This window comes from Sordaria macrospora, chromosome 4 (genome assembly GCF_033870435.1).
Source record: "Sordaria macrospora chromosome 4, complete sequence".
NCBI classification, from domain to species: Eukaryota; Fungi; Ascomycota; class Sordariomycetes; order Sordariales; family Sordariaceae; genus Sordaria; species Sordaria macrospora.
In genome coordinates, this window is record NC_089374.1 from 3,355,346 (window position 1) to 3,371,127 (window position 15,782).

Sequence of the window (15,782 nt, forward strand, 5' to 3'; positions counted from 1 at the left end):
ACGAACCCGCCGTGTCATCATCATGCCTCTTTTAGCGCAAGCGTATACAAATAATGCAACGCGGTAATATTGTTTATATGAATGAGGGCTTAACGCATAAATGACACAATACAATCCACAACGCGGAGTGCGTCTCTCCCCGCCATCAACAGCCCATTGTCTTGTTTCGTGAACCTAAGAAGGCGGATATCTGGATGCAGCAGGTATGGCTGCAAAAGGCTCTGAAGAACCCTCAGATCATCAACCTCACACTTCCATGAGCTGACGTATACGGAACTTCCATCTCTTCTTCGAGTTGCCACGCTTCATGAAATTTCAGTTCAAGTGAACCTGCAGCGGCACTTCTATCTTCCCTACGGCTAAAGTTTCCATGTTTTGTCGCAAGTGGGATTCACTTCACATCCCACTTGGCCGGACACCGACCACCGCTTGATGTTCCGTCGTCTTCGGCTTCCCAGGCGTAGGTTTCTACCGACAGAATTGTCATTTTTCTCTGTGCGCCTTTATTCGGCCAAAATGCCGCGAATCCTTTGTGTAGCCGAAAAACCGTCGATTGCAAGGGCAGTCGCTGACCACCTGTCTGGTGGCCAAGTTCAAACCGTGGGTTCTCAGTACGTCTTCACAGTGCTTTAAAGAATTCAAGGCTAACGTGCAAGGTAGCACAACACCCGGGACAGGTATACTAAAAACTATGTTTTCACTTGCGATTTCGGTCCTCCCTGGGGACGCTGTTCGGTCACCATGACCGCTGTGAGGGGGCATCTCACGCAACTAGACTTCCACCAGGAGTTCAAAAAGTGGGAGTACCCACCACCAGATCGCCTCTTTGACGCACCTGTCCAGACAAGCTACCCGAATGTATGTCTCGTCATTGCCAACAAGTGTTTGGCGCATTATCCTTGCTTGGATTTTATATGTTGACAATGGGATTCATGCCAGGACATGAAAGTTATTGCCCAGAATATTGAAAGCCAGGCTCGTCAAGCTGACATACTCTATATCTGGACGGATTGTGATCGAGAAGGTGAACACATCGGGAGCGAGATCCGGGAGGCCGCAAGGAAGGGCAAGAGGAACATTCAAGTCTTTAGGGCAAGGTTCAGCAATATCGAACGAGCGTAAGTTCACCACCCATTTGTATGAAGCCTAGTTATGACTGACATATCGAACGCATTGTCCAGACATATTTTATCTGCGGCCCGACGCCCGGTACCCTTGGATGAAAGGCAGGCTGAAGCAGTCGCTGCGCGTATCGAGCTGGACCTGAGAATCGGATCTGCATTTACCCGCTTTTTGACGTTGAGTCTGCAAAGACTTGGAGGACCATTGGACGGCCTGGTGCTCAGCTATGGTAAGTTGCACGTCAATGGATGTATGCCAGTATGTATCTGACCTAGCAGGATCCTGTCAATTTCCGACTCTCGGTTTCGTTGTCGACCGATACTTCCGCGTCCGGAATTTTGTACCGGAACCATTCTGGTCCATCAAGGTGATGCATGAAAAAGAAGGCGCCAAAGTCCACTTCAACTGGTCCCGAAACCGTTTGTTTGACAGGTTGTCCGTGTTAATCTTTTACGAAAGATGTCTTGCCGCCAAAATTGCAAAGGTCACGGATATCAAGGAAAAGCAGACCAAGAAATGGAAACCCCTCCCCCTCACCACCGTTGAGCTTCAAAAGATGGCCACACGGTTTCTCCGAATGACAGGTCAAGAAGCAATGACGGTAGCAGAGAAACTATATCAGAAGGGCTTCATCAGCTATCCCAGGACAGAGACGGACCGCTTCGACAAGGGCATGAACCTGCGGGCGCTCGTCCAAAAGCATACCCAGGACCATCGCTGGGGCCCCTTCGCACATAATCTAGTCGACGGTGCCTTCCAGCAACCTCGTCAAGGCAAGAACGACGACAAGGCCCATCCTCCCATTCACCCCATCACATACGCGGCACCCACTGTGCTTGACGAACAGGAAAGAAAACTCTACGAGTTCGTGGTCCGTCGATTCCTCGCCTGCTGCTCTGAAGACGCCCGGGGAGCAACCACCGACGTCGAAATCACCTACGGAGAAGAAAAGTTCGTCGCCCATGGCCTGATCGTCCACCAGCGCAACTACCTTGACGTCTACCCTTACGAGAACTGGACTGGAACGACCGAGCTACCGAGATTTACTGTCGGTGAGACGTTCGAACCGACCGAGGCCATGATGACAGAAGGCAAGACGACTGCCCCCAACTATTTGACCGAGGCAGATCTGATCGCCCTGATGGACGCGAATGGCATCGGCACTGATGCAACCATGGCCCAGCATATTGAGAAGATCAAAGAGAGACAGTACGTTTCAGTCATTGAGCGAGGAGGCAGCGGAGGTGCTGGTAACGACGAGGACGACGACGCTCCAGCTGGTGGCGCCCGGGGCGGACGCGGTGGTCGGGGAGGACGTGGAAGAGGTGGTGGACGTGGCGGGCGAGGAGGGGGAAGCGGCGGTGGTGGCGGTGGCCGTGATGGTGTCAAAGAGTTTATCCCGACCAGTCTCGGCGTCGCCTTGATTATGGGCTTTGAGAGGATGAACTTCGAAACCAGCCTCGGCAAACCTTTTCTCCGCAAGGAGATGGAACTCAAAATGAAGGCGATCTGCGAAGGCCGGCTTACAAGGGATGCTGTCTTGCGGGAGAGTATCGCCAGTTATCGCCATGTTTATGACCAGTCACGGGAGGAGGTCAACTTGCTGAAAGCTGTGAGTCCCTAACCTTCCTTTCATCGGCCCTTTACGTTCCATTCTGCTGGCATGTCTACTAACAAAATTGGGATCTTAGGCGTGTAGAGAATATGTATTTGGCCAGAATGGTGGAGCTTGATAACTTGACCGTCAAATTTCCCAGCTCGTTCTGATGTCGCCCAATGCCACCATAACTCCTACCTGGATATGGAACTGGAGTTGATCGTCTGTCGTACAAGAAGAGCAAAAGAACGTTCTAGTCACCTTGGGAGTTGGAAGCACGAACCGAACCGAACCCAACCCAACCTTCCCGTCCGTTCCAATACAATGTCGTAATGGGAGACCTTCATATCTTAGCGTGGTTGAGATGCAACACATATCTTGGAATTCAAGTGGTGGCGGTGGTGTGCTGTGCTGGGCCGCAAACAGACTTGATCCCAGACCCAAACCAGGTTCTTGTGTCGTTACACGAAGAGTTACCCAACTCTACACAATCGACGCGCATATATACACTGACTGAATCAACACTCTTAATTTTTCCAATGGAGGATACGGTGTTCCATTCGAGGTGGCTGTGGCGCTTTTTCAGCAGCGCCAGCTTTTGTTGATCGTCCATGCAGTAACTTGTAAGTACTGAATGCATCATGGAATCCAACAACGAGTGTACAATGTACCTGTAGGTATAACGACGAGCTTTCATTTTGCGTGGTGGCGACGGGAGGGCAGGACAGTCATGAACACCAATCCACATGCACACACACAACTCGCACTCATCAATGGAAGCCATGCGGGAATCGTGCACGTAAAAGAGCGAAACGGCTGGTTTATCAAGGTACCTAGCTAGGTACCTGCCCAATTCAAACCGAACGGTGCTTCGTCGTTTCTGTCTCAGAAGGATGGTGCCGGTGTGTACCTTGGGTATGAGTGGGTCAAGGGCCCTTCCTCCTTCCTGTCCATAAACTTGATACATCGCGCTTACCAACCCCGACCAGTTCAGCCCTCGTTGAGTGCCCGTATCCGTATCAATTTTGTATTCAAGTGCCATTTGATGCGTAGAGGTAGTGTGTGGTGATGTAACCGTTTACGCGTGGTCAATATTCGTTCCTGTTAGCGATCGATGGGTGAGGGGACCTTGATAGCTACTGTAAGTATCTGCAGACTCCGAAGGCGGGAGAATGGCACTCCTACTGTGACTTGAATCCTACCGCTGTCCCTGCCGTACTTACCAGAACTTCCTGGTTCGAACGGCAACCCCACAATTTGATATCGACATGGGAGGAAGGCAAGCTTTTGGATGGAGGTGTCAAGCTTGGTCCGCGGTGTTGAGAACCTTGAGGGTCCGAACCAAATCCAATGGGACAGAAAAACGAAAGGATGCGGATTTCTTCATCGGACAGGGCGGATATATTCCAGCTGATCCATTGAGGGTTGTGCAAGTACCTAGGCGATGTTCTTCTTGAAGTCGAACGTTAACAAGGTCATCGACGTTCTTAAAAACAGGTACCAGAAAAGAGAGGTTATTCTCAGCTGTTGTTGTTGTTGTTGTTGTTGTTTTTAACGTCTACTTCCGCCTCCCGTAGGGCATGAGAAGTGCCACATCGGTGAATCTCGCGTACAAAGATAAGAGCAGTGCCCTAAATGTCCACCAAAAGACCATTAACCCGAGGGCAACCCGAGGCCTATTGCCAGTATAAATCATGTATTGCCCGTAGCGTAAACGCGGCCCAACACCTTCAATCGAATCGCCCAGTGGGCGAGCCGCCAGTATATGGCGGGGTTTATTCTCGGCTATCATATAACGTATCACTCAAATTCGGTTACTAGTCACCAATTGGTGTTTGACCTTGTTTTCCGTTTTGTGTTCTATTCTAAATATGATCTACGTTTCCCGTTACTTGTTCCTGGCGTGTTTTGGTTAGTGGTTAGTCACCACTCGCTTCCTCAACTTGATTCCACGATCTAGTATGCCTCGGTCACTGTGGGCCTTGATGACCATTCTGACTCTTTGAATACTTCCTATGTCGTCTTTCCCTGGCCTTGTAGTCTTCAATGTGTTTTCCCCTCACGCTGTTAGACCGTTGACTTCCATGATCCTCTTCAGTTGGTTCAGTTGGTTCAGTTGTCTTGAGTGTTGAGGATAGCACATGAGGTGCCGGTTTACCAAGCAGGCACTAAGTAGTGTATTCGGCATCATCTCCGCTCCCGTCTCCTTGCTCCGCTCTCCGCAGTCCCCCGAAACCATCCGCCGCGGGTCGCTGGAACGTGGGGTAACAAACCGGGACCGCCAGCTTGGCTCTTGGTCGGTCACTGTCACGGTTCAGTGGACCACGGATTGTCTCCGCCGGAGACTCTCCGGGCGTTCTGGGTTGTTGAACGTCCAGTGGATCGTCGTCGCATGATGGACATCACATCAGTGAATCACCACTTTGCGTGTAGTGTAGTGACAGTGTAAAACACTCCGCCAACGGTTTTGGAACTTTTGTTCCCTCTTGAACAGGGGTATAAAGTGGTTGGTTTTGGTGTTTTAGCGGATGTTATGGCTGGCACTGTGGATGTCCATGGGGAACCCCACTACGAACGACGTCCCTGGAAGGGAAGCGAAGCTGAGAAGAAGGCATGAGAACGAATTGGCGGTCTCCAGCTGGACGTGTTTGAAGAAGGGAGGGAGGGATATTTGAATTTTGGCCGGATGAATTTCTTTTTCTTTACTTTCGTTTTGTGCGTGTGCGTTGTTTCCCCTATATTGGAATCAAGATGACCTTGCTATCTCCATGTGTAGATATATGAGGCATCTATGGTAGTGAGCGATATCATGGCCCCGGATGGTGATGCCAAGCCGTGCCTACTGCCACCCGTTATCTGTAATATCACAACAACCTAGGCCTTGTGACTTTCTGACTGAGACCGTCTTCCCCTCTCTTTCTGAGGGGGCTGGCTAGTGGCCACTACAGTAGGTGACGGGAATTGACTTGAACTATCGCTATCAAAAGAGAACTGTTCGTGTTCGCCAATTCTTCCAGATATCTGTTCCCCAGACATGAGGTATGGGAATGGTAGAAGTGTGCTTCGGTTGTGCTCACCCGATAGGCTATTATTGCCTGTCTTTAAGGACCCATCCAATCAGAACGACCGGCTTATCCAACGTGATTTCCCTTTTGGATTTCAATGTGTCTGATCTTCTTCTAGGGACCTGACATGATGACGAACTGAGATCGTTTCGTCGGCCTGTGCTCCTTTTTACTCTGGCCTTCGGACGTCCCCGACACAATCCACGAGGGAAGATGAGTGGCTGTTCGCCCTGAACCTCCTTGCTTTCGCCTCATGTTTCTCAGAGTTCAAACCGACGACTACGGTATACACCACTGACCACGCGGAGGCTCATCGAGCGATCCACGGATGGTTGTGGGCGGGTATCTATCATTCAGTAACCGTGCGGCTACGGAGCCGTGCGAGGACTCACCTACTGTCTCCCAGCAAGGTTACTCCCAGCCATGCTCCGGAACATTTCGGGCAGGGTCAGCCCCTTGCTTCTCGTTCCTGTCAAGCCCTCTGTTGCGTTGTGTTCGACGGATTCCGCAGTCTCGGTTGCCCGGGGTTGGAAAGGCCGCATTGCTTTCCAGCTCTAGATGCGGGATACGGAGAGGATACCCATTCACAAACAATCGTACAAATGCAGGCACTTCCGACCGGCAGCGGCCGCCGGTGATAAACATGGCGGGAAGACGGGGGCTGACGGCGGCAGTCTGGCCGGGCTTTGTCTGCTTGGTTCATACCAGTGCTCTGCACGAGCCGAGCCCAGAGGCCACCTGAGGGAGCCGAGCGAGCACTGTTTCTGGGGGTAGCCAGAGGGGGAAGCTCGGCTAGTTCGGCTTGGTTAGCTAGGCAAATTTGGTATAAGATTTTTTTTTTACATATATGCCCGCTTATTTTGTAGTAAGATTGTATATAAATAACCGGATATTTATATATATGATAATCTTTTATACTTCTACATTTATATATATGTATTAAGATAAGTTAAATCTCGTATCGTAACTTATAACTATAGTATTAAAAGTAGTATTAAAAGTGCTATAGAGGTTGCAAATAGCAGACTTATAAAATTTTAACTACTTCTTTTATAGAGCGAACCTTTCTTCTTTCTCTCTTATTAAATTTATTAAACTTAGTATCGCTATTTTCGTTCATTTCCTCTCAATCAATAAAATTAATAATAATAGACTTTACTTATTACTATATTTTAAAACTCCGCTATATTTTAAAATACTTTCAGCTGTCACAACGCTGGCGGACCACTACATCACTAAGCTATGTTCCAAAAGGATACAAGTAACCAAAGCTGGCAATCCGGTTGCTCAAGTAGTCTTATATAGTTGCGATGGTAGTCGAGAGACACAACTGCAAGGCTGCCATTACATCAGCTAATTTAGTAATAGTATTAGCGAAGGGTAGCTTAGTTTAATGCTCTGTAAACTATTTTCTTTATTACAACCCCTGCTGTTAATTTTATTTAATTGCCCTATTGTGATATTCAGTTAAATAACGTATTATATTTTTAAATAACGAATCAATCATTTGAAGTAGAAAGATACTGATTTATATACTTATCAACTACTAAATAGATAGTTATATATTAAAATGAGAAAATATAATACGTATTTAACGAATAGTTCTAATATGCCTGATAGTAAGCGGAGAATAATACTTTTTTTAAAAGAAAAATACTATTCGTTTTTGGTAATTAAAGAGAATTGAGAAAGCGGGTATAAACTACGTTTGTTACTATTATAATAATATAGAAAACGTTAATACTCTAATAAGGGCGGCGGGAAAGTATTTTGAAAATAAATATAAGATTATGAACTTATTTAAAAAGAAATAGTTAAATACAATTGAAAAGTAATAGAGTGGGAATATACGTACTTATATTGCAGTTACTTCTTGTGCAAATTGGTAATTAAGTAGTAATACTATTAGGGAGAGACTAATAAACTTCGTCGTTACATTAAATGTTGGATATGTAATTGTATGGAATAATAAATTTTATAAGTTTTATTCTGTATTAAATTTCATTATAATGAAAGCTGTATTTTCAAAACTAAGAATACTGATATTTTAATAAATTGCTATAAAATTTAATAATAAAAGGGAAAAATTGAAAGAGGAATTAGTTATAGCTCCTTATAAGATCCACTTCTTCTTTAACGTTTAGATTTCGTCTAATGGTTATATTTATTATAGGCATCACTGCCTTGTTCTAATATAGGGTAGGTATTATGCTACATTAGTGCAGCCAGCTAAGTACAACTGTTTAGTTGCAGCACAGCTTAACTTAGCGTGGCACAACAGCCACTAGCATAGCTATATGATGACACACTGTGGACCTAACCATAGGAGTCTACCCTATGGCCTACATAGTTCTCGTGCACGTATAAGATTCTCTTTCTATTCCTTGCACAACAATCAAAGTCTTACCTTGGTACTTGCTCGCGCCCCGTGACAATCTTATATTTGTAATTATTATTTACTATACTGATATTATAATTATTTTTTAAACTCGCTTACTTCCACTAGTATATATTAAAAGCTATTATAGTAGTGAAAATATTAGTAATTCCCAACCCTTCTACTATAAGATTCTATATTAACTATTGAATTTGATAAGCGCTCTCCTTTGTTGAATTACTAATAGCTATGATAGTAATATTAGCCTAGATTTTATAGAAAGTAATAATATAATATTACATAATAAATAATTGATTATTTACTTATTAACAATATTAATAATTATGAATTTAACGACTATTATACTCGCTACTTTAATTATATATTTTTTCTAGTTGCTAAAGCTTTTTTAAAAAGCTTCATTTATAAAACTACAATAAAAGAAGGGGAGGAAAGGATTATTATTATGATGGCAGCCTTGCAGTTATGCCTCTCCACTGCCATCGAACTATATAAGACCACTTGAGCGACCGAATTGCCAGCTTCGGTTACTTGTATCCTTTTAGAACATAGCCTAGTCATATAGTAGTCCGCCCGCGTCGTGACAATTATAGAGTAGTAAGAATGTGAAATAATTAATAAATTTTATAATTTTATTTTTTACGTTTGTAAAATTCCTTAACAACGTAAAGCTTTCACTAATATCATATTTAAATACGTTACCTCTTAGTAGATTATGGAACTTAGTAAAATTTACGTAAACAAGCAAAATATTAGTTTCAATGTATTATGAAATAATATAACATGATAGAATTCGATTGCTAATTAAAGCTAAAACTAGAATTAAAATTAATAATAGAAACGTTACTAACTACAATAACTCTTCTTTTATTATATTAATTTGAGTATTAAGAGTAGTCCATTCGTCTGCAACAGTACTAATTTAGCTATTCAGAAGTTTGCAAAGTATATCAATTTACTAAAGGAATTGTTCATTTACTAGATAATATTTATATTATACTTCAATAAACGGAGTAAAGCGGTTATAAAAAAATTTGAAGAAGAGAGAACTATTAAAATCCTCCAAAACTTTAAGGAGACTTTCTTAAAGTTTTAGAATATAGATCCTCCTATATACAATAGTTGTAAATCTATCTTCCCTCCTATTAAAATATTCTTTCCTTAGTTCATTTACTATTAGGAGGATTCATTAGAGGATAACTTTATTAATAAATTTAGTAATGAAACAATAATGATTATTTAGAGTTATATATCGTTTATAAAGTTAAGTATTTATTCGTAAACTTATTAATATAGTAAAGAATATATAGTTAGTAGTTGTTTAAAATTGCTTATATAGCCATTGATTATTTTATAATACTGATTATTTTTTTGGAAATAAAGCAAGCATTTAGTTAGATTTGTTTAGTTATTATACTTTCAAAAGATAGTTTATTTTATTATACTATCAAATATACTATATATTTAAAGAATTAAGTGTAAAATAATAGTTTTTATCTATAGGCAACGAGTTTTAATATTCATTTTACTACTAGAAACCTATAAGTGATCAGTGCGTAGCTATACTTAGTTGATTCAAGCCGAGCTATAGTTGAGCCGAACCAGACCTACTATGGACGTAGTTGAGCTGAGTCGAATACTCCGGCTCGGCCCGGCTAGGTTCGTGCAGGGCACTAGTTCATACGCTGTATAATCCATCAATTCGCGGCCAGTATAGTTGGATGGTCGGCGTCTCGTGCACTCGTCCGTCGCAAACCTGCATCATGATACAAGTTGGGGTTTGTTTCTCAATGCGAAGGCCATGTCTTTTATTACTTCCAGCGTCCGGGACAGGCGGGAAGAAAACAGGTTAACGAGCTGAGGGGTTTGATATCAGTAGTATCCGCTCTCGCGTAGATGAAGGCGTGGCGTATGACCTCCGCGCCGCAGCCATGTTACCTTTACGGTATCATTTGGGTATCAAGTTCCATCCAGCATGTTGTCCATCAGCGACGGAGAAACGGGGAGTTCGGGTTGTGCCCTGAACTAGACAAGACGGAAGCATCTCCAACACCACGTGAATGAATGAGACGGCGGAGTAGCCTTGATTTGGTGTTGCGATAGGCATAACCCATCCGTGCTGCATGAAGAGGATGCATTCCTGTGTTTGACTTGATAAAACTGAACCACGCTGCCACTAACACAAAAGTTGTGCCTCTTTACACTGTGCTCGGGCCTATACATCCAGGACGCATTGATACTTTTTCCCAAAGTTTGGTGTACTTGTAGCCCGCACTCGTCGCCCACCGCACTAACATGCCGCTCTCAGACCATGGGCAAAAGCCCTAGGTTTTTGCCCCCAGTGTGCTAGTGAAATTCCCGATTGCCAGCCTATCGCCGAAATTGTGCAAAATGAGAACCTCTCTGGTCCGGCTGGATATGGGCTTAATTGGGCGCTGCCATGACATGTTATCTATCCCGTATACACCAGACATAACCGGATTGCCCTCATCAAGAACACCTTTGTGCCATATTCAGGATAATGATGTCACTCACCAACAACACGATGGATGAGCAAACGCACAAAACTCGAAAAATTAGCCAGATGGTGCCAAAATAGACGGTCGATGATGGAACTTGTCGAAAAGGCGGGAGTAAGTCGGTAGGCCGGGTATCGCGACCAAGGAACCCGCAAAAGGAGCGCCGGCGGACGGGGTCAACTAGTCCAGGGGGGGTGTCGGTGTTAAAGTGCAGCAGTTGGTGTGCCTTGGCTGTTGCAAAGCGGTCCTCTTTGGCAAGACAACCTGGAGACGCCATGGACCTGGCAGCCCAGAATAAACACAAGTAGACAGTCGATGAGGTTGGCATTTGCACGGTACACTTTCTGTTTGGAATAGTAGCTGGAGGAGGCGCACATGTTCATGGCCATTATGTGCACCCCAGGTGGCGCGGGTAGGTGTCACCTCTTCTTGTTATTGTCGAGGCTTGTCACTCCTTCTGTGTTTCTGCAGCAGCCTGAACACCATCCAGTTGCAACCAAATGGCCCTATCACTCATCACACACCCATGGCATGGCAACAGAGATGGTGACCAAGCAGGGCTTTGTAATTGCTGGACCGCCGCCGCCCTCCATCTCCCCAATCATCGGCAAACCAAATGATCTTGTGACTGGCAAGTTGAAAGAAAGCCCTTTGAGCCGGCTTTGTTGCTTTGTTCGATCTGATGGTCTAATCCATGCTTTCCATGCCTTTCTGATGCCAGTTGATGCCAGATACCACTCTCCCTCTCTAGCAGAACAATACGCAAGCGCGGAAGCAATGCGGTGACTAAGGGACTCTAGGTAGGCACTCTGCGGCGCGTTTTGATGACTGCAGCTGAAGCCCTAGCTCATTCCACACAACACCGAAAAGAGAGAGAGAGGTAGCCTCTACCCGTACCTATGCCCAGGCGAATACCGGGTGTCAAGCGATGACGGATGAACAATGACAATGGCAAGCGAGAGCCAGAAGGTTGAGGTGGTGTCCTGCCTTGTCCTGTCTGTGTGTGCGTCGAGATTGTGTTGTGTCGGGTGCGCCAGACTGCCAGTTGTTGTAAGTGGTACCTCGTCTCCCTACGCCGTATGGTACTGGCTGTACCTGTTCTAGGGGGCGCACACCTGGGACAGCAGCATGGGGTGGATTAATTATCACTGGCATTCATCCCATCTCCTCCTCTTCCCTCCTCTTCTCTTCTTCTTCTTCTTTTTCCTTTCTCTTCTTCAAAGCAAATAAACAACACACGCACTTCAGCACCATCGATCCAGCACCGAGAGTATTCTCCTGTCACAGAGAGATCATCGCGACAACAACAGCTCTGCCATTCCCTGCCTCCACACTTTTGATCCGACCAAATCCACTTTTGCCCGGTCAAGAGTTACTTTGCCAGCTGCGCATCTGCTTCGGGCATCTGGTGAGTGACTCAAGGAGCGGACCCCGGGTCCCCAATACCACTCCCCCCTCACAACTCAACCCACGCCTGATATCCACGGGCATTGTATCCCACGGCCCACTTCCCCCCGATTCACCCCCGGGTTGCCGGGTATCAGCCTGCGTCCACGACAAGTGCGTGTGTGCGATTAGGGCACATCGTCATATCGACTGCTGTACCTACCTGGACCTTACCTACACCGTACTGTGTGCGTGTGCGTGTGCGTGTGTGCATCCATACCTATACATACAATACGTACATACCATAGGATAGTAGTTGTACATGGTCCATGGCCCTGGCCGGCATCACGACTGATAACAAAAAGACCGCCGCCGCCGCCGCCGCCGTTGTCCGTCACTCCTCCTCCTTCCTTTTCCATCACTATCACAAGCAACAGCACCATCACACCTCACCATCGCGTCGTCGCGTGTCTGCCCTCCTCCCGCCATCTCGTGCTAACTCCCACTTGCGCCGACTCGCAGACACGTCTCGAAGCATACCGACTACAATAAAGGTCAACATGGCAACCATGGCATCTGCTGTTCGCGATATCGCTACGACCTCCCTCGGCCGAGACAACTTAACTGCTGTAGCGGCCCGGAGCGTCCCTGTGACGGCAACTCACCCGACTCCCCTCCCTACTCCTCCCAACTCCATATCCCCTACACTGCCTCCCCATGGGCTCAAGGCCCAGCTTCAGAGAGCTCGGATGGACCAACACGTCGACTCGGATCTGGACCTCCATGGCGATCACGACACCGATCATCACGATAGTGTCGGTTCGCCCCCCTACGAGTCGGCCGGCATCAACGCCGCCATGTTGGCCAAATTCCATCTACCAGAGATCCTCTTGAACCACGGTCCGCTTGCGATCCGTCATATCATGGGTTATCTCACGAGCTCCATCCCTGGCTTTGCTGAGATTCCTCCGACAAAGGCTCGGAGGTTAGTTGTAGGTGCTTTGGAAGGTCGAGGAAGCGGAGGCGAAGGCGGCGGTCTGGACGGTGACGTACAATTTGAGAAGGTGGGCTGGGGAATATGGCAAGCCAGGAAGCGTGGCCAATCCTCTGGGTATACGGCAGCACGCCGAGCGTCGCCACATGGTGACGGTCAGCCCGCAAGCATCCCCATCGCCAGGAATGGCGGTTGGAACCTGGATCGCTTGCGCATCGAAGCCGCTGGTTCTCTCGACGGTGAATCTTGCGCGGCATTCTCCTTTGACGATCGGTCTATGCACATGATGGACCATGAAGCGGACAGGATGTCCCTGGATGGTTCGGCGTCAGCTTCCTGCTCAGAGGCACCCGATGACGATGATGATATCGCCATGGATGACGACACGGAAGACGCGACAGACGATGAAGACTGGGCCGCTGTTGGTGCGGCTGCGCTTCGTGCGACTTCATACCAAGCGCCATCAGACCGGTTCCTCAACGCGAACAACGTCTACGCTGCTAGTGGCCTGCGGGGATTCTCTTCATCAGTGGGGATGGCACGCTCGCCACAATTCCACAACTTCAACTTTCCAACAACACCCGCATTGACGACCCCGCCAGATGCGCAAGAGAGGGAGGCCGTTGAGGCCCTCCTTCGACTTGGATCTGTATAATACCACACATGCATGGCTCGGCGTTCAGCAAGGGGCAGGGCATAACATTCAGCACCCCTATCGGGCGTTGGCGGTCATTTGAGAGTTTTTGACATTTTTACCTCTCTGGGCACGGAATCTTGGTTTCCGTGTCTCGAGTTTGGGGCCGCATCTCCTAGGTCTCTTCACTCATACACGACCACAGACGGCGCCATTATTTTCGGCGACAAAGCATTCACATCGACTTTATGACTGCATCGGCGCTTTATCTTTTGCTACAAGGCGTTTGGCGTCTCAACGATCACACTCTACTCAACTTCGCTTCTCACGTTATCCCTGGAGGAGAATATTTTGGCCATTCAGACGACCAGGTCTTGCCCCTTCTCATACGGGCCACCGTCGTTCTGGGTAGTTTTACCACATTTGCTTCAAAGAGGCATCTTGCATATACCATTTGCCCCGCTTCGGAAGTTTCAGTTGGGAGAAAGATCATGCTGGCCTGGAGCTCTTGGCTTCGTCACCTTGACTGCTCAGGTCGCTATATCAGGGGCGATGGCTTGACAACGTCCCTGTTTGGTTGGAAGAAACGTCTTCCACATGTCTCTTTGATACCCATTTCAGTGCGCTGTCGGATTTGGAGTTTGCCATGTTTTCTTGGCTTGGGATAAGGCAAGGGAGGCGGGCAAATACGACGGCCGGTTCTGAAGCAGAAGGAGACAACGGGACAGTCACCCTTTCCAAGGCTACTGTTCACCTGGGTGCCGGTTACGGGTTATCTTGGGTTTCGTTGTGTACATGTTTTCCCGGAGTCCACATTGATTATCCTTTTTAGTAGAAAACTGGGGTTGGTTCAGAATGTTGCTTAATTATTTGGAGAAGTTTATGGACAAGGCAGAGAAAGGACGGCGCGCGAGCAAACACAAAGACACAAGTCTGACACACTTCCCTTAGAACCGGAAATGATGAGCAGAACAAAACGAAGAAATAATGATGAATGAAAGCAGGCATTGCGCAGGCGTGGGAAGCATATCGTTTGTCATTTTCATTCTACTTGCTAGAACTATGCCACCATTACTAGTATACCACTATTGATGAAGTTGGAGATGGATGATGGATGATGGATCAATTAGGGTTTAGCGTTTGGAGTCTGGAAAGGTCAAGAAAAAGAAGGCATGAGAGGAACCTTTTTCGGGGTTTCTGGAACAACACCAAGAACAAACTGAAGAATAGTTCAGAACATGACAGCAACGCGGATGTCAACGCTTCCATGAGACGAGCAGAAGATGAAAAGGAACGAACGAACATGGGAGCCGCTCACGGATCTATCCGGGCCTCGTACCTGCTGCGAATTGGTATGTGAGGTTCCTTGGCTGTTCCTTGGATCGGGGAGTTCTGGTGCTGTCCGCGCAGGGCAAAAGGCGGTGACAGCGCAAGCTTGTTGACCGACTCCCAAGGGAACAAAACACACCCCCTCCCTGGATCGACCGACACCGCTCACCGACAATGATTCGCTCGAACACCCGCTGTCTCTTTTTTTGGGCAGCTATTGATCCTATGGGTTAGGTACCTGACCCTAACACCGGAAAGGAGAAGCGTCGTCTGTTGGCGTTCAATGTGGATCGGCACCCGACAGCTTGCCAGTGAGCGACGAGTGATGTTCGTTTCGGAACCGGGAATATGGGTCAAGGCGGGGCGGAGCGGAGCGGAGAGGGGCGGGACGGGAGAGAGACGGATGAGGCTCTGGACCCGGCCGTTCGTTTCGGCGCTTGCAGGGACTTGGGAACTTTTGAAACATTTCCTGGAAACATATTGGGACTGCCCGCCAACTGCATCACGGGAAGAGGCAACAGTTACGGAGAGGCTACGGGGTATGGTTGCAACCGCTGCTCAACACATCACACGCACCTACAGTACCGTGTGGAGCTGTAATCACTAGATAGTTACTACAGTACCCGCTGGCGCCAAACAAGATGACGTGTTTGCCACTACTTTCTTCACTTGGGCTTTTTTTTGGGGTCATCTCGTGCTGGTCTTGAACGTGCTTGTTTCAGGAGTTTTGTGTTGTTG

At 47.1% G+C, this 15,782-nt stretch overlaps 2 protein-coding genes across 2 annotated transcripts; both read left to right on the forward strand.

The window, feature by feature from the left end:
• Positions 1 to 516: 516 nt before the first annotated feature.
• On the forward strand, positions 517 to 2,855 carry SMAC4_00168 (uncharacterized protein; the record flags this gene model as incomplete). Its single annotated transcript, XM_003351579.2, has 6 exons — positions 517 to 600; positions 661 to 858; positions 940 to 1,118; positions 1,182 to 1,351; positions 1,401 to 2,734; positions 2,814 to 2,855. 6 exons carry the CDS (start codon positions 517 to 519, stop codon positions 2,853 to 2,855), a joined length of 2,007 nt encoding a protein of 668 aa, XP_003351627.2.
• A 9,792-nt stretch (positions 2,856 to 12,647) lies between these two features.
• On the forward strand, positions 12,648 to 13,736 carry SMAC4_00169 (uncharacterized protein; the record flags this gene model as incomplete). Its single annotated transcript, XM_003351580.2, has 1 exon — positions 12,648 to 13,736. The coding sequence occupies one exon, from the start codon at positions 12,648 to 12,650 to the stop codon at positions 13,734 to 13,736; it is 1,089 nt and encodes a 362-aa protein (XP_003351628.2).
• Between the last annotated feature and the right edge of the window lie 2,046 nt (positions 13,737 to 15,782).